Source organism: Lemur catta, chromosome 10 (genome assembly GCF_020740605.2).
Source record: "Lemur catta isolate mLemCat1 chromosome 10, mLemCat1.pri, whole genome shotgun sequence".
NCBI lineage: Eukaryota > Metazoa > Chordata > Mammalia > Primates > Lemuridae > Lemur > Lemur catta.
Genome location: NC_059137.1, coordinates 2,144,987 through 2,166,487, shown reverse-complemented (window position 1 = coordinate 2,166,487; position 21,501 = coordinate 2,144,987). Strand labels below are relative to the sequence as shown.

The 21,501-nt window shown below is 54.4% G+C and overlaps 2 protein-coding genes across 8 annotated transcripts in view; both read left to right on the top strand.

Moving 5' to 3' along the window:
- The first annotated feature begins 249 nt into the window (after positions 1–249).
- ABO (ABO, alpha 1-3-N-acetylgalactosaminyltransferase and alpha 1-3-galactosyltransferase) lies at positions 250–18,400 on the top strand. Of its 6 annotated transcripts, none has more exons than XR_006737953.1 (9): positions 250–354; positions 8,796–8,865; positions 9,541–9,591; positions 10,743–10,790; positions 12,053–12,088; positions 12,473–12,607; positions 14,417–16,609; positions 17,489–17,586; positions 18,302–18,400. XR_006737953.1 is itself a non-coding variant. In XM_045563798.1 (7 exons), the coding sequence occupies exons 1-7, from the start codon at positions 327–329 to the stop codon at positions 15,192–15,194; spliced, it is 1,146 nt and encodes a 381-aa protein (XP_045419754.1). In that variant the 5' UTR covers positions 250–326; the 3' UTR covers positions 15,195–16,713. The 6 variants fall into 6 exon arrangements, 1 of the variants encoding a protein (XP_045419754.1); XR_006737955.1 differs by lacking the exon at positions 18,302–18,400 and having other exon boundaries at positions 14,417–15,061; positions 16,551–16,609; positions 17,489–17,713; XR_006737952.1 differs by lacking the exon at positions 18,302–18,400 and having other exon boundaries at positions 14,417–15,214; positions 16,551–16,609; positions 17,489–17,713.
- Positions 18,401–20,274: 1,874 nt separating this feature from the next.
- AGPAT2 (1-acylglycerol-3-phosphate O-acyltransferase 2) overlaps positions 20,275–21,501 on the top strand; it is a 41,665-nt gene continuing 40,438 nt past the window's right edge. The window contains exon 1 of one of the 2 annotated variants that reach the window (XM_045563933.1): positions 20,275–20,428. In XM_045563933.1, coding sequence (XP_045419889.1) covers positions 20,283–20,428 — 146 coding nt within the window. In that variant the 5' untranslated portion in view covers positions 20,275–20,282. The remainder of the gene's footprint in view (positions 20,429–21,501) is intronic. The other variant, XR_006737973.1, reaches the window with a different exon arrangement.

Genomic DNA, 21,501 nt, shown 5'->3' with positions numbered 1-21,501 from the left:
GGGATCTGCCCGGTGGGGTGTCGGGGCGGGCCGGGCTCGGGCACGGGCTGCAAGGGGGAGCCGGTCTCACTGGCTCCTTGCGCCGCCCCTCCCCCTTTGCTAGCTGGGGTCACTGGGGACCCCAGTCTCCCCGGGCGGACGGTCCTGGGTCCACTCCAGCGCTCCGCTGTGCCCTCACCCAGTCTGGCCCGGACGCGCCCGGGCGGGGGCGGAGCGGCCGAGTGGGTGCCTCGGGCGCCGCCTGGAGCTCACCCCGCCCCAGGGAGGCCGGGGCGGAAGCTGGCCAAGCGGCAGGCGCCCTGGGCCCGCGGGGGAGACGCGGAGCCATGGCCAAGCTTCTGTGGACGCTAGCCGGTGAGTGCCTGAGACCCGCAGCCTTCGGACCCAAAGGGCAGGGCCCGGGTTGGAGTGGGTGGCCCTGCCCACGCCACGACGGTCCCCGGCCTCTACCCGCCCCCGCTCCCACCTGCCTTCCCCTAACCAGGACCTCGGCGCTGGCTGGGGACCCACAACGACAGTGGAGCCGCGGGCTCTCAGGCCTCGGGAAGGCCCGGCCCCGTGCCATGGGCGCTCACGGCGCGGGTGGAGAAAGATTCCTCACGGGGAGATGAGGATATATAAAGGAAAAAGGTTATCTTTTCAGAAGGAGAGAGAGAATGAGAGAGGGAGGGCGGGACGGCAGGGAGACCGCGCCGCACCCCAAGGACGGGGAAGCGGGTGCGCCCGGCCGAGCCGCTCGCCGACTTTTAGGGGGATGAGGAGGAACAATAGTGGTGGCGCCAGCTGGTAACAAAAGCGGTCGTGGGATGTCAAAGTCCGAGAGTCGGTCCGCCACACAGGTGTGACTCTGCCCTCGAGGTGTGGTTGCCGCGCAGCTCGGTCTCCTGCTGTTTTCTCAGGAACTCTGTAAAAGCAGATTCCCAAAAAACCATTTTAAAGACATTTACCTCTCCTTCCCGTCCGTGCAGCCCTTTGCAGAAGTCGTGCGAAAGGGAACTCCCGCGGGGCCTGCCAGCGGGAGAACCGTGGGATTGACCTTACCTGTGCCAGGGTCTTTCGGGGTTGGGTATTTTCCGGTGGTCTTGCGAGGCCGCCGTCTCACCCGGCGCCGCGCTGGACTGGAAGACGCCCCAGACCCGACAGCGGAGGCGCCCCCGGATCGTGGGCCGAGCGCAGAGCGCAGGGGAGCGACCGGGACGGGCCGGCTGCGGTGACACGGGGAGGGCAGGGCTGACCTGCCCAGAGCCGGAAACTGTGCCTTTGTGTGCGCGGTTGGGGGAAATGTTGAGCTGGAGCCCGGAGGAAGGTAAAACAGACCCAGGCTGGCGGCCCTGGGGGTGGGGGAGGAGGGGTGGAAAATTCGTGGAGAAAGACCCGGGGCGGTGGTAAGTCGAGCCCCTGCCCTCAGCCGTGCTGGCAAGTCAGTCTGCCTTTACTGTGAGCCGGACTGAGCCCAATGTCAGGGCAGTCCTGGCGGTGAGTGTTGTTCTCAGGCGCCTGGGGGAAACAGCGGGTGTAGAGAGAGCTGGGACGCTGGCCCGGCGCACAGGTAGGAAGGGGCGGAACGGAACGGAGCCTGGAATTCGGGTCTGTCTGACTGCAAAGACCTGCCTCTTCCTTGCTGCTGAGGCTTTCAGGGTGTTTCCCTGTTCCCTCCTTTGTATCTTTCTTTCCTTTCCCCCCCCCTTTCCCCCAATATATTTTAGCAGCTTTTATGCAATAAACTGCACTTAAGATGCACATTTGGATAAGTTTGATACCTGTGGACACCTGTGTGAGGGTCGCCCAGTCAGGATGATGAACACACCCACCACCCTAAGAGTCCCCCGTGCGGTGGGTTACAGTGTCTTAGTCCCAGGTCAGGGACTCATTGTTTCACCTGTTCTGGGACCCTTGGAGGACCAGAGACTCTGCAGTTGGTCTCCACACCCCAGAGGTTGCAGAGCAGGGTCTGGCCCATGACGGCACCGAGACAAACATCTTGAAGACTGAGTTCAGTCCTTTGAGAAACCTGGCAAACCAGTGCCCACTTTCGGTGACCCTCATGCATTCATGTGCTGGCGCAGTCATCCAGCACGTCCTTGTTAAACGCCGATGCCCAACAGCAGGCCTGGTGCCAGCAAGGAGACTGCCAGGGAGCCAGGAGCAGGTGGCCTTGGACACACGAACAACGAAGGGCCTGGTGTGTGAAAATCTGGCACACAGGCATGCCGGGGCCACAAGCCGGGAGGGAAGGCCCTGCCCCAGGAGTCGGCGGGGCGCGTGGGGAGGGCAGGGTGGCTCTGCCAGAGGCAGCAGCAAGAGGACGTGGAGAGCGAGGAGGTGACAGCAAAGATGCGATTGGTGGGTGGTGAGCTGGGAGTGGTGTCACAGAGTGGATCCTCAGAGGGTGCTTGGTCCCTCACGCCATCCTGGCACCCTGGGGGCTGGCAGACCACGTGGGGAGTTCTGGAACGTGGCAGCGCAGCGGGTTCTGGCTCCTCCGGTTGTGGGTCTCTGATGATTGGGCAAGATCAGAGCAAACATCCTGGAAGCACAAAAAACCCGCTTTTACTGAGGCCTGCTCTGAACACACCTGGCATCTCTCTTCCTCTGACTTAGGGTCAATGATCTGTGACTGATGGCACTTTCTTTTAAAAAACACCGTTATTGTGGTATTGTTTACATGCCGTAACACTCACCTGTTTTAAATACACTACTCAGTGACTTTTAGTGGATTCACAGAGTTGTGGAATCAATTCTGGAGCTTTTCCATCACCCCCCAGAAATCCCCTGGCACCCTTGCAGTCCACTCCCTGTCCCCAGCCTGGCCTGGGTGACCACTTTCTGTCTCTACAGCTTTGCCCTCCTGGACATTTCATATAAATGGAGTCCTGCCATATGTGGTCTTTTGCATCTGATTTTCTGTAGAATGATGTAGAATAGTTTTCGAGGTTCATCTGTGTTGTAGCACGCACCAGGATGTCATTCCTTTTTATTGATGAATAATATTCCATTGTGTGGAGAGACCACAGTTTGTCTATGCACTCATCAATGGATGTGGAAACATTTGCGGTTGTTTCATTTATTAGCTATTTTGAGCAACACTGTTATGAATATGCGTGTGCTAGCCTTTGTGTGCGGTTATGTTTTCACTTCCTTTGAGTAGATGCCCAGCAGTGGAAGTACCAGGTCCTATGGTAAATTTATGTTTAATATTTTAAGAAACTAGCAAACTGTTTTCCAAAGTGGCTACACCAGGGCTTGGGACCTGTTCATGTTGGAAACTGCATTAATTTAAAGTTAACTAACCTTTTAATGACTTTGCTGTGTCTGCTTTTTGTTGGAAAGCATTTGAATATGTGGTTGCAGCATGGAGGTCCACAGTTTTAGTTGGTCCTCTAGATGGGTATCGGTCATTTGTGACCTGGGTTATTAAAGACCTGAAGGCCAGGTTTAGGTGATTTTTTGTGGGGTTTGAGGGCCTTTATCTAATTCTTTGGAGCTTGATGTCAGATGGGGACTGCGAGATAAAATGCATATTGAGGAGTGAAGTTCCCTCAGGAGTTCCTACTTGATAATCCCGTGGTGGGTCTGTTCTAGGGATGGAGACTGTCCCCACTGGCTGGGCAGGGGACGTCTATGGATTTCATCGCCACGTGCCTGGGCATTAAGCCAGACCCTCTCCTTCTCCTCAGGGGATAGAGTAGAGGAAAGAATAGTGTAGAGGTCACACCAGAGCAGATCGTAAGACTGAATTAAATAAATAAAAGGGCCGTGCACCTGTGTGATGCCTTCCATCCCCCTCGACCTCCCTGAGCGGGTACAAACCACTTGTGGTAGAGTCTGCGGGTCCTGGGACTTGAGCAGAACGAGAGTGGGTAGTAGGGTCCGTGCAGTCAGCCTGTGGCGGGGCAGCCTTAAGATTTTATTCTAGTTCACAGATGGAAGCTTATGTACTGATTTGAGACTTTTCTTTTCTAATCTAGGTATTTACAGCTATAAATTTCCCTCTAAACACAGCTTTAGTATCCCATAAATTTAGGTATGTTGTGTTTTCAGAGTCTCACTATGTTGCCCAGGTTGGTCTCAAACTTCTGGGCTCAAGCAATTCTCCTGCCTCAGCCTCCCAAAGTGCTGGGATTACAGGCGTGAGCCACAGAGCCCAGCCCATGATATCTTTTGATTTTTTCTTTGATCCCTTGGTTATTTAGAAGTGTGTTGCCTAATTTCCACATATTTGTGGATTTCTCAGATTTTCTTTGTTGTTAATTTCTAATGTTTTTCCGTTTTTGTTAGAGAGCAAACTTTGTGTGATATCAGTCCTTTACAGTTTTTTTCTATATCCCAAGTCATCAGGCAAAATCCTTCTGAATTTATCAGGGCTTGGTTTATGGCCTAGCATATAGTCTGTCTTGGAGAATGTTCCATGTGCACTTGAGCAGAGTGTGTACTTTGCTGTCTTTGGGTGGAGTGTTCTGTAGATGTCAGCTAGGTCTAATTGGTTTATAGTGATGACAGGTCATCGATACCTGCTGATTTTCTTTCTAATTATTCTATGCATTGTTGAGAGTAGGCTAGGATTTCAATGTGTCCAACTATTATTATTGAATTGATCATTTCTTCCTTCAATTCTGTGAATTTTTGCTTCATGTATTTTGGGGCTAGGTTGTTACATATGTATATATTTATATTAATATTTGTTAGGTCTTCCTTATATATTAACATTATTATTATCATTGAGAGACAGGGTCTTGCTCTGTCACCTAGGCTGGAGTACAGTGGTGTGATCATAGCCCACTGTAGCCTTGAACTCCTGGCCTCAAGCGATCCTCCAGCCACAGCCTCCTGAGTAGCTGGGACTACAGATGCACGCCACTGTGCCTGTATAATTTTTTTTTTTTTTTTTTTTTTTTAGAGATGGAGTCTTGCTAAGTTGCCCAGGCTGGTCTCAAACTCCTGGACTCAAGCAATCCTCCCACTTTGGCCTCCCAAAGTGTTGGGATTACAGGCGTGAGCCACTGCATCTAGCCAACTTTTTATCATTGTAAATTGTTTCTCTTTGTCTCTAGTAAGATTTTTGATCTTAAAATCTGTTTTGTGTGATACTAGTATTGCTACCCCACCTCTCTTGTGGTTACTGTTTGCAGGCAAGTCTTCTATCTTCTTGCTCCGGGCCCATTTCTGTTTTTGTTTCTAGCGTATGTCTCTTATAGACAGCTTATAGTTGAAGCTTTTGTTTTTAAATCCAGCCTGACAATCTCTGCTTTTGATGAGAGTGTTTAATGCATTCATATCCCGGTTGTCATTGCTGTGGTTGGATTTTCACCTGCCAGTTGTTTTCTATGCTTCATGTCATTTTGTCCTGCTCATCCTTTGCTGCTGCTTCTATATCAAATAGACATTTTCTAGCATGCCGTTTTAATTCCTTTGTTCTTTTTAAGTATATATTTTAAGTTGTTTTCTTAGTGGTTGCTCCAGGGATTACAATATGCATTTGAATTTGTTACGATCTACTTTGGATCAAAACTTTCTTTTTTTTTTTTTTTTTTGAGACAAAGTCTCACTTTGTTGCCTGGGCTAGAGTGAGTGCCTTGGCGTCAGCCTAGCTCACAGCAACCTCAAACTCCTGGGCTTAAGCGATCCTACTGCCTCAGCCTCCCGAGAGCTGGGACTACAGGCATGCGCCACCATGCCCGGCTAATTTTTTTTTTATATATATATTTTCAGTTGTCCAGATAATTTATTTCTATTTTTTTTAGTAGAGACGGGGTCTCGCTCAGACTGGTCTTGAACTCCTGACCTTGAGCAATCCACCTGCGTCGGCCTCCCAGAGGGCTGGGATTACAGGCGTGAGCCACCACGCCCGGCCCAAAACTTTCTTAATTTCAGTAAAACACAGAAGCCTCGCTCCAGCAGGGCCCGTTCCCCACCTCCTTGTTTGCGGTGCTATTCTCGTGTAAGTTGATCTATATACGTTGTAAACTCAACATACTGTGCTAAATTATTGCTTTACACATTATTTCTTTTATGATTCATATATAAATTATATGAATCAATTAAGTAGGACAAGGAAGGAGAAAAATACATTTTCAAGTCTTTTATATCACACTATGCATTTACCATTTACTTAAGTTATCGTCTGGTAAGGTTTCCTGCTCCAACATAACTTCCTCTCCTTTCTCCTTTGTGCTATTATTGTCATGTCATATCTTTTCCTGTTATAAACCCAGCGACTGAGTCAGCTTAGCAAGATCTCAGGGTACGAAGTCCATATGAATCAATTGCATTCCTGTAATACTTGGAACAGTCAGTCAGACATGACATAAAAAGTGCTATTTACAGTAGCATCAGAAAACATGAAATACTTTGGGATGAATTTACCGAATTGGGAGCAGTGCCTATATAAGTAAAGCTATAAAACATTGCTGTTTTGTAGAAATTAAAGAAGACATAAATAAATGGAGAGATATATATATACCACGTTCATGAATTGGAAGACTTAATATTGCTACACTGTCACTTCTCCCCCAAATTACTCTATAGAGTCTATATAATCCCAACCAAAACACCAGAAGGAATTTTGGTTCTAATTCTAGGAATTTAGATTGATCCTAACCCTAGAAAGCTGATTCTAAAATTTATGTGGAAATGCAAAGGTCCCCAGAATAGTTAAAACCATTTTGAAAAATGGAAACAAAGACCTGCCTTCCCTGGTTCTACGGTGGATTATACAGTGGTCAGGGCAAGTTTTTATTAGGGGCGACATTCAGACCAGTGGAATAAATGCAGAGTCCCATAAACAGACCCACACACCTGTAGTCAGTCGGGTTTGATGAGGGTGCTGAGGGGATGTGATGGGGCAGGGAAAGTATTTTCAGTTCAAATGGCTGAAACTACCGAATGTCCATTAAAAAAGCTTTAATCTTTCATACCATATACAGAAATGATGAAAATTTCTGAAGAAAATAGGAGAAAATATCCATTAACATAGGGTAGGCAAAAATTTACTAGATGAGGAAAAAAAAGCTCAAACCACAAAAAGTGATAAATTAGTCTCTATCAAAAGTAGCATTTCTCCTCAAAAGAAAAAAAAATTAAGAAAAAATGAATAGATGAGCCGCAGACAGGGAGAAAATATCTATAATACTAATACATATATCTGGCAAAGGACTTGCATCCAGAATATATATATAAATCCTACAGCTCAATAGTGAAAAGAGAAACAACTCAATTAAAAATGAGCAAAAGATTTGAACAGACACTTCCCACGAAACAAATGAATGCCCGTAAACACATGAGTCAGCGCAGCGAGATGCCTGCGCGTCCGCTTGAACGGCTAAAATGAGAGAGTCGCACGACCAAGTGTGGCAAGAACTCGGTGCAGCTGCAGTCCCCATGCGTTGCTGGCAGGAATGGAAAATTCTACAACTGCTTTGGAAAACAATTGGGCAGTTTCTTCCAAAGTTAAACATATACTTAACATATGACTTATCCTTTTCACTCCTTGGTCTTTACTCAAGAGAAATAAAAACAGATGTCGACACAGATACCCGCACATGCTTTCTGCATCTGTAGTCACCCCAGACAGGGATGAAACCAAAATGTCTGTCAACAGATGATAGGATAAACAACTGTGGCTTATTAACAATGGCATACTACTCAGCAGTGAAAAGTATGAACAACTGATACATGTAACAGCATAGATTAGGACTACTATTTTATGCAAATGCAGCCAGTCATAAAAGAGCATGTGTTATGTGAGTGCATTTGCATGAATTGCCAAGAAAGCAGACCAGTGGTTGCCGGGCAGGAGGGAACTTCACGGGCTGATGGCCCTGGGTATCCTGTCTGGGGTGGTGGTCATATGTGCACAGACTGTGTTCAGAGCTCAGCAAGCTGTGTACCTAAAATGGGTGTATTTTATTGGATATAAATTATACTGCAAATGAAGTTGATTTAAAAAGTTCTCAAAAGTGGAACAATGTCTTCCAAATTTAAGGAAAATTATTTCCACTTATATTTCCCTACAACTAAACTATCAACTACAAAAATGGAAAAAAATAATTTAAGACTTGTAAATTTCAAATTTTACCTCCCATGTTCTTTTGTTTCAGGAAACTATTAGAGATAAATTGTTCCATGGTCATAGGATTTAGAAATGTGGAGGTAAAGGCCGGGCGCGGTGGCTCACGCCTGTAATCCCAGCACTCTGGGAGGCCGAGGAGGGAGGATCACTCGAGGTCAGGAGTTTGAGACCAGCCTGAGCAAGAGCAAGACCCCGTCACTACTAAAAATAGGAAACTTAGCCGTGTGTGGTGGCTCGAGCCTGTAGTCCCAGCTACTCAGGAGGCCGAGGCAGGAGGATCACTTGAGCCCAGGAGTTCGAGGTTCGAGGCTGCAGTGAGCTACGATGACACCACTGCACTCTAGTCTGTGTGTGGCGGGGAGAACAGAGCTAGACTCTATCTCAAAAACATACAGACAAAAAACAGTGATCTCCTGTTGTTCCTTTCAGCGAGGTTCCTTTCGGCTTCCAGTGGGAAGGGGGTGCTTAGTGGGAAGAGGTCACTGGGAGGCCGGGTGACTCTGAGGGTCTAAGGAAGCAACAAGGGGGTTGAGCAGGGAGGAGCAGACGGTCCCCTCTTCCTGGAGCCAGGTTTGCAGAGGGTGGGGTTGTGTCCAGCATCCCCTGTGGGGCGGGCGGAGGCCTGACAGAGCGCGGCCAGGCCGTCACGTGACAAGACACAGACAAGGGGCAAGCGGGAGGGTAAGGGGGCAGAGGAGTGATCTGATTTCCCACTGCTGCTTTCCAGGAAAACCAAACGGCCACCTGCCCCGTCCCTTGATCTTCCTCCTGATAACACTGGTCCTGGTCCTCCTTGGGTAAGAGACGTCTGGCTGTGATGTGACCGATGCCGGCTGGGGAGCAGCCGACGCAGCCACCGAGACCTGTGGGCCCTGAGCAATGCCCACCTGACTGTCACAGACTGACTCGGTCCTAACGACAACTGTGCCACGCTGGCTCGAGCGGGACGGTGTCCACCCTCCACTTGCCCCTCATTCATGCTTGGCCTGGGTGGGCTGGTGTCCCCCTGCACAGATGAGGAGTCCGGGGCTGGGAGGGCGAGTCACTCGCCACCACTGCGTGGCCGGGAGAGGGGAAGGCCAGCCTGGGCCCTGAGCTGTCGGCACTTCCAGATGTAGCAGGTCCTAAACCAGAGGGAAGTCACTGGCCAGCTCTGCTGGGGCATCCGGGGACACGCCAGGAAACGGTCCCTGGGGTGGCCTGGGAGGCTGCACCGAGTGGACACAGGGGTCCTGGGCAACTGCTGCAGGTGCCTATACACAGCACTGTCCCCAGGGAGCCCCTGCTGGCGTGGGACATGTGAGTCTCTGGGCTTTGCAGAGGAGGTGCTGGCCTGTGGCAGGGGCCACGCGGCCTCACCGGGACGCTCTGTGCCTGCGGTGCTGGTGCCACGCTGCTTGGAGGGAGGGTGGACAGGCGGGTCTCGCTGCTGCGTCCTGAGCAGCTGCCTGGGGTGCACCCCCTTCCTGCAGCTACGGGGTCCTGAGCCCCAGAAGCCGGATGCTGGGGAGCCTGGGAGCCAGGTGAGTAGGGGTGAAGGAGGGGAGGGGACCCTCTGTGCTGGCATGGGGTGGGGTAGCGGCTATGGTTGCTGCTCTGGGGCCCCCCTGCCCGTCCCATGCCTCACATCTGTGCCACACAGGCTGTGCCCAAGGGCTGCCAGCTCCCAGGTCCCTGGGCTGCGTCTGCCCCGCCTGCCCCGGTCCCACCACCCTCGTCTCCACCTGCCCCATCCCCACTCCCCTCACAGGAGCTAGAATGATTTTTCCAGAACATACATAGGACGCCCTCCGTGGTCTGGTCCCCCCGACCAGCCTCAGCTCTCCTGTGGCCCTTGCCCTCTGTGCCCCAGCCAGAGGCCAGACCCCAGCCTTTGTGGGTGCCGTGCCCTCTGGGAGACCACTCGTCTCCCCTGCTAATTCCCACCCGTGTGAGTTCCCGTGTGTCAGCACGCGGAGCCCCACTCGTGAAGGGGACATCACAACCCCCGACCACCGTCTCTCCCTGGGGTTCGGCTTCCTGTCTTCACTGACAGGGCGCAGCTGGGCCGTTCTCCTTGGGGTCTCAGGCGGTCACAGGCAGACGGTGGCTGGAGCTGGGGCGTCAGGAAGACCTCACATTTCTGGCGGTGGCTGCTGGTTCTCCGCCGAGACACCTACCCCACCCGGGTTCCCCTTGTGGCCTGGGCCTCTGCTCGCTCAGCTGGGGGTTTCAAGACCGGTGTCCCAAGAGAGATGGAACAGGAGTCGTATTGCCTTTGAGAACCTGGATTCAGAAGTCACCCTTCAGCCCTTGTGCCACATTTTATGTCTTAGAAGGATTGAAAATCAGACCCCACCTCTTTATTTTTTTGCCCCGCCCCCCCCACCTCTTGATAGGAGGTGGCCTCAGAATTTGCAGACATGTTCTGGAACCTCCACCCTGTGCAGGCTCAGCTCAGAAGCATGTGGCTCCCTGAGGGGAGCCCTCAGCCTGCAGGGTGTGACAGTCCCGCCCTGGGCCTACCACCACTGTGACAGCTGTGCTGTACCTGTTGCAGGTGGATCCGCTCCACACTTCAGGCCACCACTGTGCCCTTGTCCCTTCTACCAGGACCCCCAGCTTTGCTCCATACACTTGTGTCCTAAATCCTTCCCCTGGAATAAACCCCGTCTCCTGTGTTCTCATCCTGTAGCGCGGCTGTTAGAGAACCAGACAGCCTGGAAGGGTCAACGCTGTCAAGGTACAATGTCCTCACCTGGTGTCTGTGCGCATGTGGACAGGGGTGCGCGGGGGCTGGGGCGCGTCCTCTTTCCTCCCACGGAGGATGGTGCTCCTTCCCCAGTCTCTGCTCTGACTTTGTTCAGTGGCATTAAGAACATTCACACTGTTGTGCAACCATCACCACCATCCATCTCCAGAACTTTCCATCTTACAAAATGGAACTCTGTCCCCGTGAAACACCAACTCCCCGATCCCCTCCCCCAGCCCCTGGCACCCACCGTTCTGCGGTCTGTTGCCGAGTGCGGCTGCTCTGGCAACCGGGTACAAGTGGAATCGCACAGTATAGTGACCGACTCGCTGCACTGAGCCTAGAGTCCTCAAACGGTCCGTCCGTGTTGTAGCCTGTGTCAGAATGTCCTTCCTTTTTAAGGCTGACTCCCTGCTTTTATTTTTTATTTATTTTGAGACAGAGTCTCACTCTGTTGCCTGGGCTAGAGTGCCGTGACGTCAGCCTAGCTCACAGCAACCTCAAACTCCTGGCTCAAGCAATCCTCTTGCCTCAGCCTCCGGAGTAGCTGGTACTACAGGCATGCGCCACCAGGCCCAGCTAATTTTTTGTATGTATTTCAGTTGTCCATATAATTTCTTTCTATTTTTAGTGGAGACAGGGTCTCGCTCTTGCTCAGGCTGATCTCAAACTCCTGAGCTCAAACGATCCACCCGCCTTGGCCTCCCAGAGTGCTGGGATTACAGGCGTGAGCCACTGCACCCGGCCGACTCCCTGCTTTTAAACACCATCATGGGACATTCAAAGTGCAGCCATTATTGACAATGATGAGTGGCAGCGGGCTCATGTCTCCCGGGGCACTGCATCACGTTAGGTGGCGGTGCTTGGCGCCACTGCTGGCCCTGTGGCAACCGAGAGGCAGGTGTTGCCTCCTGCTTCCCAGATGGGAAGGCTGGGCCCTGCAGTCGCCAGCCATGAAGGACAGAACAGGTCAGGCCCAGGTGGATGATCTGCGTACCTGAGGGCTTTCCCTGGGAGGGACGGGGACAGAGGCCACACCAGCCTCCTCTCCCCCTCAGTGAGTCAAAACATGACCCCGACCCCATAGGCCACCCGCCCCCAGCCTTGAGCTGAGTGGAAGGCAACGTGCCCGAGGTCACTCGGCTCCTCTGGCAGTTGGCAAAGGTGCGGTGAGGACGGATCGTGGCTGACACAGGGCTGGGGCCCCACGTAACCTTCACGCAAGCTCACGTGCCGGTGTTCTGTGTTCGCAGGATGATCTATCCCCAGCCGAAGGTGCTGACGCCCTCGTGAGTAAACTTCCTGACGCTGAGGAAGATGCTAACAGCGGTGTCCTTGGTTTCAGTCTCCATCTGAGCTGGCTTTCCTGGTCCTTTCCTCTGAGGTTTCTGGGGTCTGACTTTGGAGGCCCACACGGTACTGCCTCTCCTTTCTCGTCCTTTGACTTGCGTTTCTTGTTCTTGTCCCTGTCCTACCCCTTGACCTGCAATCCCACTCCTCTCGTGGCCCAGCAGGGTCTAAAGTCCAGGAAGGGCTGGGAAGGATGCGCCCCGCTGCGTCTGGACCGGTTTCCCAGCAAATGCCTGTCCTTCTGGGAGGGTGGTTGGAGGCCCTGGGTCGGGTGGCCGAGCGCCAGCATCAGCGTGGGTGGCCCCTGCTCTCTCCCTGTGCAGTCGGACAGACGTCCTGGTCTTGACCCCCTGGCTGGCTCCCATCGTCTGGGAGGGGACTTTCAACAGTGACATCCTCAACATGCAGTTCCGGCTCCAGAACACCACCGTTGGATTAACTGTGTTTGCCATCAAAAAGTGAGTGGGCGAGTGCCGGGGACATCAGAGTCTGTCCTTGTGTTCAGGACAGAAAGGGGGACCAGCCTCATCCTCCCACAGGGTAGATGTTAAAGGTCCCTTGCTCAGCATCCTACTGAGGCTGCTGTCACCGGCAGTGGCAGCTCTAGCGCTCTGCCCCCCCCCCGTACCTGTGCCCACCCCCCAGCTGAGCGGGCAGCAGCCCTCCCCCCCCACTCAGTACCAGGCTCCGGGGGGGTCCCTTTCACTGACGAGAGATGGCAGGAGGGGGACACCTGTCTGCTCTGCTTGGACCAGTGGACACAGGATGCTGGCGGAGCTGTGGCCACACTTTGTGCTCACATGTAGGCGGGAGGGCAGCACACCTGACCCCAGACCCCTGAAGAGATAGCTGGCCGTGAGCACGGGGACTCTGGGTCAGGCCGGCTTCACAGCTAGCAGGGCAGCCACAGGTGTGCAGCTTGACCTCTGGAGCCTGTGGGGAGCCAGGCCAGTGACATGGCCGCCCCCGGGGACTGCCATGGGGCGCAGAGGGAAGCACGTCCTTCCCCCCAGTGCTCTCCCTCCAGGACGGTCCTGGGGCATTTGCAGCCCCCTTTGCTGGCTCAGATGTGGGAGAGGAGTGAGCCTGACTTGCAGGGACCAGAAGGGGCGGGGGACAGCCCAAGAATTCCTATTCCAGTTCCTAGGGACAAAGGACTGGAGAGAGCCCCCGGGGCCTCTGTCAGGGCACCATCTCGCCATTGCGCCTGGCCGTCCGTGCCCCCTCTGGGCCCTGAGCTGGTCCCCACATCCCAATACCCTCAGAGAGAAGCAGCCCTGCCAAGTTGAGCCACAAGCCCACAGCCACACACCACAGTGGCCAGGCCTGGGTTCGTACCCGTCACGCCGGCACCTGTGCTGGGCGCTCTCGGCCCCTGTGTGCGTGTCCCCTGACTGCCCTGGGGACAGATGTGCGGGGAGCCAGGCGGGGGTAAGCAGCCCTGATGCCTGCGCTAGACTCTTGGGTCTCGGGGGCACAGCACACTTGCTGGCTAGTTGGGGAGCCCCTGTCCCCATGGTGGGGAGCACTGGCCTGGGAGACCTCAAGGAGAGCCGAGCCGTCGTGGCAGTTGGAAAACTTCCCGAGGTCGGGGGAGACACCTGCCCTGGGCCCAGAAGCTTTAACGCTTGGATTCGAGGTTTGCGGCCTGCACTGCCCGCCCTCCCTTCCCCTTCTCCTTTCTCGGGTCCCCGTGGTGCTAGACCTGATCCCTGATCCGGTGGAAGAGTCAGCAGTGACCCCGCCTTAGGAATATAAGCAGTTTCCTGAGCACCTGCCCACAAAGCGTCCTCAAGCCTCCCAGAGGGAGCTCCAGGGTCTAGAGATGGCATCGGGGCGGGAGAGCCACTCACAGTGAGGGGCAGGAGGCCGGGCCCTGGCGAGTTTAACCAGCCCTGCCAGGGGTGGCAAGGCAGCTGTGTGCTGGGGGCTTCTTTCAGGCGGGGGTGGGGCGGTTGCCCCAGGAGGGGGCACATGCAGGGGGGTTGCCCCCAGAGCTCAGGCCGAGGGGCCCGAGTCCAGCTCCAGCTCTGCTGCCTGCGGGCTGCAGCGAGGTTTCCAGCCTCCTAAGCCCCGGCTCTGCTGCTGCAGACGGGTGCAGGGGTCCCTCCGTCCCTGGGAGAAGAGGAGTGAGGCCTTGCTAAGGACAGGGCAGGGAGCTGCTGTGAGCCTGCGAGGGCCTGTCCCCGCCAGCAGAGTGGCTGCCGGGTGGGGCCTGGCCGATGCCAGGTGGCCTCCCCCAGCCCCGCTGCCCACCTGCCTCGCAGGTACGTGGTCTTCCTGAAGCTGTTCCTGGAGACGGCGGAGAAGCACTTCATGGTGGGACACCGGGTCATCTACTATGTGTTCACCGACCGGCCAGACAAGGTACCGCACGTGGCGCTGGGGCCGGGCCGGCGGCTGCAGGTGCTGCGCGTGCAGGCCTACGCGCGCTGGCAGGACGTGTCCATGCGGCGCATGCAGATGCTCAGCGAGGCTGCGGAGCAGCGCTTTCTGCACGAGGTGGACTACCTGGTGTGCGCCGACGTGGACATGCAGTTCCACGACCACGTGGGTGTGGAGATCCTGTCTTCGCTCTTCGGCACCCTCCACCCTGGCTTCTACCAGCGTCCCCGCGAGGCCTTCACCTACGAGCGCCGGCCCCAGTCCCAGGCCCACATCCCCCAGGACGAGGGCGACTTTTACTACATGGGCGCCTTCTTCGGGGGTTCGGTGCCCGAGGTGCAGCGGCTCACCAAGGCCTGCCACCAGGCCATGATGGCCGACCGGGCCCAAGGCATCGAGGCCGTGTGGCACGACGAGAGCCACTTGAACAAGTACCTGCTGTATCACAAGCCCACCAAGGTGCTGTCCCCGGAGTACATGTGGGACCAGCAGCTGCTGGGCTGGCCCTCGGTCCTGAGGAAGCTGAGGTTTGTGGCTGTGCCCAAGAACCACCAGGAGATCCGGAGGTCTGATCCCGAGAGCCCACCCGCTGGCGCCCCGGAGAGCTCAGGGCTGGCTGACCGGGCAGCCGGGTCTCCCTCCAGGGCCACCCGAAGCTAAAACCAGTTTCAGCAGAAAGGGTGCGACTCTGCTTCCTTTTTCTTTCCTGCTGGGAGAAGTCGCTGAAGCCTAACGCCCACCCCACCCTCAAATTCAGGCCACTGTAGCACCACACCCCGGAGACCACAGACCCAGGCAGACAGACAGGCCCAGGCAGACAGACAGAGACACACAGACACACACACACACACACACACACACACACGCATGCACGCACACACTTAAGCCACCCCAATTCAGGGCCTTGGGCATCAGTTCCTGGCAGGGCCACCGCCTGCAGCTCCCGCATGTGCTCCCGAGGCAACTCCAGCTCCGACAGGGCAAGTGGTCTCAGCCCCTCCTAACAGGGGATCAGATGTAAGTCTCTTCCAGAGCAATGAAGGAGCCTCCAGGACACATGGTCTCAGGGGGGCCTGTGTGCCAAGATGCCAGCACATGTCCTGAGCTTTAGGCAAAATACCTTCATCTTCTTGAAGGCTCCTGCCCACAGCCTGCCTGGCACCTGCTCCCCCCAGGGTTCCCCAGCCCCCACTCAGCTCAGGAAAGGCTCCAGCCTGATCCCCTGTTGCTCAAGCCAGACACTCTCCCTCCTGCCCGGTGCCCTCTCTCCTCTGCAGGGCAGGCTCCGGCCTCCAGGCCTTTCTGGGACCTTCCAGTCCCTCCCTCCCTTGCTTTCTGTGCTCAAATGGCAGTGGCAGAGAGCCTGTCCCGGCTGGCCACTCCAAAACAGCACCTCCCCCCGACTCTGCTGCCTTAGTGTGCTTGTTTCTCAGCACCGCATACTGAAAACATTTTATTCTGACATTATGACAGATTCACAGGAAGCTGAACAAGTTGTATAGAAAGAGGGTTCCATGTCCCTTTACCCGGTTTCCCCCGTTGGCCGCCTCCTCTTTAACCACACAGAGGCCAGGAGACCGACGCGGGTACAATGCGCAGAGCTCTGTGCCACTGCACCTGCGCGGATCCCCGTAACCACCGCGGCAACCAGGGTCCGGCTGTCCCCGCACAGAAGGCTCCCGCGCCACTCCAGGTGTCGTCAGGCCACCCTCCCGCCCCGCCATCTGTTCATCTCTGGCTTTGTCCTTTTGAGAGTGTCATATAAATGGGGTCATGTGGTATGTGAACTCCTGCGATTGTGCATATCGATACTTCCCTCCTTCACGTCACTGACCAGTGTTCCATGGTCTGCGTGTGCCGGTTTGTGTGACCGTTCACCTGTTAAAGGACACTGTCTGCTGGTACAACTTCTACCCAGTATTGTAGCAGCAGTTTTAGCCCGGAGAGTTATGCAAATAAAATAAGTAACACACATCCAGATCAGAAAAGAAGAAGTAAAACCATCTTTATTTGCAGATGACATGATGTTATATATGGAAAGCTCCAACAAATCCAGGAAAAAAACCATTTTCCAGGTAATATGAGTTAAGCAAAGGGAAACCAACCCAAATATCCATCTACTCATGACTAGATCAACAAAATGTGGTCTATATATAGAGTGAAATATTGTTTAATCATAAAAGAAATGAGGCCAGGCACAGTGGCTCATGCCTATAATCCCAAGACTTTGGGAGGCCGAGGCAGGAGGATCACTTGAGGCCAGGAGCTCAAGACCAGTCTGGGCAACATAGCGAGACCCCATCTCTAAAAAAAATGAGAAAAATTAGCTGGGCATGGTGGCTCACACCTGTAGTCTACTCCAGAGGGTGAGGTGGGAGGGTCACTTGAGCCCAGGAGTTAAAGGTAACAGTGAGCTATGATGACGCTACTGCACTCCAGCCTGGGCAACAGAGTGAGACCCTGTTCAAAAAAAAAAAAAAAAGAAATGAGATGAGATACTGATACGTGCTATAACGTGGATGAAACTTGGAAACACTATGCTAAGTGAAAAGAACCAGACACAAAGGCATCTATTGTACGATTCCATTTCTACAAAATGTCCAGAGCCAGCAAATCCATAGAGACAGAACGTAGATTTGTTGTTGCCAGGGGCTGGGCTTGGGGGCTGGGCCTGGGGGACTGGGAGTGACCGCTAATGGCTGAGGGTTTCCTCTCAGTGATGGAAATGACCTGGGACAGATGGTGGTAGTGGTCGTGTCAAATTGTGAGTATACTAAAAGTGACATAGTCGTACACTTGATAATGGTTAAACTGGTAAATTTGTATTATGTGAATTTTATTTCTATGAAAAATATAAGTGAACAATCAAGTCGAGTGATTCCTGTAACTTTATTATTCTTTTTCAAAATTGTTTTAGCTATTCTAACTCCTTTGCCTTTCCGTGTAAATTTAAGAATGAGCTTGTTTACGTCAACATAAAATCATGCTGGGATTCTGATAGGAATCGAGTTAAACCTATGGATCACTCTGGGGAGAACTGACATCTGTGCAGGTGAGTCTTCTACTCCATGACCATGACACTCGCCTCCATTCATTTGGAGCTTTGATATTTTTAATAAGCATTTTGTAGTTTTCAGCATACAATACCTGCACACGTTTTATTAGATTTATACCTAAGTCTTTCATTTTCTAAAGCAATTATAAATGATACTGCATTTTTAATTTTGGTTTCCACATGTTCATTGCTATTATATAGAAAATACAATTTTTATGTTGATCTTGGGAAAATAAATAATTCAAAAATCTAAGCTGTTGGAATTCTAAATTATTTTAAGCCCTAAAGAAACGTGATTTCAGGGCCAGGCATGTTGACATATGTCTGTAATCTCAACACTTTGAGGGTCCAAGGTGGGATGACTGTTTGAGGTCAGGAGTTTGAGACCAGCCTGGGCAATACAGCGCAAGACCCTATCTCTACAAAAAGATTTAAAAATTAGCCAGGCACAGTGGAGCACGCTTGTGGTCCCAGCTACTCCAGAGGCTGAGGCAGCAAGATCACTTTAGTCCAGGAGTTCAAGGCTGCAGTGAGCTGTGACTGTACCACTGCACTCAGCCTGAGCAACAGAGTGAGACCCTGTTAAAAAAAAAAAAAAAAAAAAGAAGAAAGAAAAGAGAAATGTGATTACAGAGCCTGAGTCATGTGACAAGTAGCTGTAACCTTTGTTTCTTTTTTTTCTTTCTCTCTGTGTGCCTGTTAAATGCTGAAGCTTCCAACTTCCCCTGTGGAAAAGGCCACAGGTCTGCTTGTGGTTTGTGTTTTTCCCTGGCGGGTCCTCAGTTTGGCTTAATAAACCTCCCTTGATTGAGATTTTTGCCTCAGTCACTTATTTGGGTCGACAAGCAGAGGAATTAGGTTGGAAAGTAAGCCACGTTATACCAGATTAATAGAAATCCATTTAACAAGATGTTATCGTTTGGAAAGTGTGACTCACCAGGCCTCTTAGACAGTTATTTGAGCAAGAGAAAAAAAAGGTCAGACTGGAGCCAGCATCTGACCTAGAACCACGTGAGCAGGGGTGGGCGCTGCCATACAGGTCGGACCCTCAGGGCTGCCGTTGGAGGAGCGGCCAGGAGGAGCCTCAGAGACCACTCCTCTGTAGACCGCAGGTGGGAAGCCCCCCAGGGCTTGGGCTGGGGCTTCTTTCAGAGGCAGTGGAGTGGGATGCTTCCTGCGTTTGGAAAGGCACAGGGAAATTCGACAGTCCTGTTGGTGAACTTTGCTCCCCTGCAACTCTACCACCAGCTCCAACTCTGGTGTCAGCTCTACAGCCAGCGCCAGAGCTAGAGCCAGGTCCAATGCCAGGTTGGCACCAGAGCCTTCCTGGCCTTTGCCTGTGGTTGCAGATGGTCTCGAACCAAACCCGGGTCCGTCTGCTCACCCAGCACAGTAAAGCCAGACACTGGGCTGAGAGGTGCAGAAGAAAGAGGCATGTTCATTGCAGGGACCATGCAGTGAGCACCCAAGACCCACTCCTGGATGGCTCACAAGTCGCGGTCTTTAAAGGCAGGGGTACGTTTAGGGCTGGCACAATTGCAAATCAGTACGTGGAGGTTACACATTGGTCTGGCCCCAAACGATGAAATATCCTGAAGTGGGGAGGGAGGGGAGGAGGGGACGGGTGGATTCCGGGGTTCTTGGATTAGTGGAAAGACGGGTGTGACTGGACGGGAGGGGGATTTGAACAAAATGGTGGTCAGCATTCAGTTCCTCCCTGGGTTTCTCCTTATGGCACTTTCCCGGTGGGGGTTCTGAAGGGCAAGTCAGGAGCATGTTAAGAGGCCATCGTTCTCATCGGGCTGCCTGGCACCTCCCAAGGCCAGCCAGGTGCCCGGGACTGCCCCGAAGGGACCCGAGGTTGCCTGTATTTCCATGCTGGGGGCGGCGAGGCCCTGGGCTCCCCGTGCGTAGAGGTCCCCCAGCGGTGGCCTCGCGGGGCCTGCGTTCAAACGGTTTGGGGGAAGCTTTATTTAAGGAGGCTCCGGCGGGAGGCGGGAAGAGGGTGCGGGGCAGGCACGTCGAGGGGCGGGTTCTCCGGAGGCTGCGAAGTTCCACCACCTGCGGCCTCACGCGCTGCGTGTCTCGCTAGCACGTTAGATCTCCACCCCGGGTGGGGCTTTCCGCACGGAAAAGAGGTTGTAGCGAGGGAGCGTCGGGGTGAGGTCAGCGCGCGGGTCCCTTTCGGCCCGGGCGCTCCGCCTCCGCCGGCGTCCCCGGGCTTGAGCGGGCCCGTCTTCACGCGGGTACGCGCTGAATTCCGGGGGTCGGAGGTCACTTTTCCCTCCTCTGCAGTTAATGAGGCGGGTGTCGCGGCGAGGCTGGGTCCTGTCCCCGCGCCGCCGCACCTCCTCACGTCCCCCGGGGCCCTCGACGTCTGCCGCCGCACCTGCCATCCGTGCCCGCGCGACGTCCTGGCCCGGATCCCAGCCCCGTGACCCGGGCAATTTCCCCGTACAGTGGAGACGCGGCGCCGCCGCCCCCGGGGATAGGTCCCGCCCCGGCCCGGCCCGCGGGGGTAGGTCCAGTCCCGCCGCGGTCACCTGGGTGGCTCCGGGAGGCCGCCAGGGGGCGCTGCCGCGGCTACCGGGGCGCGGCGCGAGGCGGCGCGGATTGGCCCTCGCGAGCCGCCGTTCGCTCTATAAAAGGCGCGGCGCGTCCTTGTGCGTCCTCTGCGAACGTCGGCGGCCGCCATGCAGCGAGCGCCGTGGGTCCCAGCTTCTCCCGAGGCCCGCGGGCCGGGTCCTCCCGCCCCGCCTGTCGGGGCAGGCGTGGCCGTGCTCTCCCTGGCGCTGCTCGGCCCCGAGACTCGGACGGCGGCGGCGCGCTCGGCCTGCAGGTAGGAGCGCGCTCGCGAGGGGAGGGGCTCGCCCGGGCGGCTCCGGCTCCGGCTCCGGCCCCGGCCAGGGGTGGCCCGCGGGGCTGGGAGGAGGGTGTCGGTGTCTGCGCCGGCGCGGCCCACCTGCCTCCCCGCCGGGCCCGGGCTCGCTCGCAGCGGGGCTCGCGATGGGGCTGATTGGGAGCCGCCTTGCTCTCTGAGCTGCAGAATGGGGAAGCGGGACGCAGAGGAGGAGCGGCTGTGTCCGAGGGTGGGAAGGGAGCTGCCCCCTCCTTTCACGTCCTGTCTCGCTTTCATTTGGGAAACTTGGGGAAGTCTGGCGAGGTGGTGGCTGATGGGGGAATCTGGTCATTGCAGAAGAGCGTCCTCCCCCGATTTATCCACGAGCCTTACCCACCTGCTGCCTCCCTCACTAGCTGAGGCTTTGAGGAAGTCACGTGTCTTTGGGTTTCTTTTTTTTTTTGTTTGTTTGTTTTCTTTTTTTGAGACAGAGTCTCACTCTGTTGCCCGGGCTAGAGTGCCGTGGCGTCAGCCTAGCTCACAGCAACCTCAAACTCCTGGGCTCGAGCAATCCTACTGCCTCAGCCTCCCTAGTAGCTGGGACTACAGGCATGCGCCACCATGCCCAGCCAATTTTTTCTCTATATATATTTTTTTAGCTGTCCATATAATTTCTTTTTATTTTTAGTAGAGACAGGGTCTCGCTCTTGGTTAGGCTGGTCTCGAACTCCTAAGCTCAAACAATCCGCCCGCCTCGGCCTCCCAGAGTGCTAGGATTACAGGCATGAGCCACCTCGCCCGGCCTTGGGTTTCTTTTCAAAATATCAATTATCACTTCTCACTGGGCTCGGTCCAAAAGTTAAGTGATTTGCGTAGTGCAGACAGTGTGAATGCTGCTGCTCAGCGACACTGTCTCCTGGTGGAAAGGGGGAACTGCTCGGATGTCTCAGTTGGGCATTGCCTGGGATGTCCGCAGGGGTACAACAGCCAGTATCCTGTTGGATTTCATACAGTGCCGCTGTATTGTAGCCTGCATTTCCACACACACCCGCCAAATTAAGCAGGGAGTAAGG

What these genes read in the sequence shown, in the direction of transcription:
- ABO (XM_045563798.1), top strand. Translation starts at nt 327, where the DNA reads ATGGCCAAGCTTCTGTGGACGCTAGCCG. An exon ending in CTGGGGAGCCTGGGAGCCAG is followed by an intron (nt 9,592 to 10,742) that starts GTGAGTAGGGGT and finishes CTCATCCTGTAG; the next exon opens with CGCGGCTGTTAGAGAACCAG. An exon ending in CCGAAGGTGCTGACGCCCTC is followed by an intron (nt 12,089 to 12,472) that starts GTGAGTAAACTT and finishes CTCCCTGTGCAG; the next exon opens with TCGGACAGACGTCCTGGTCT.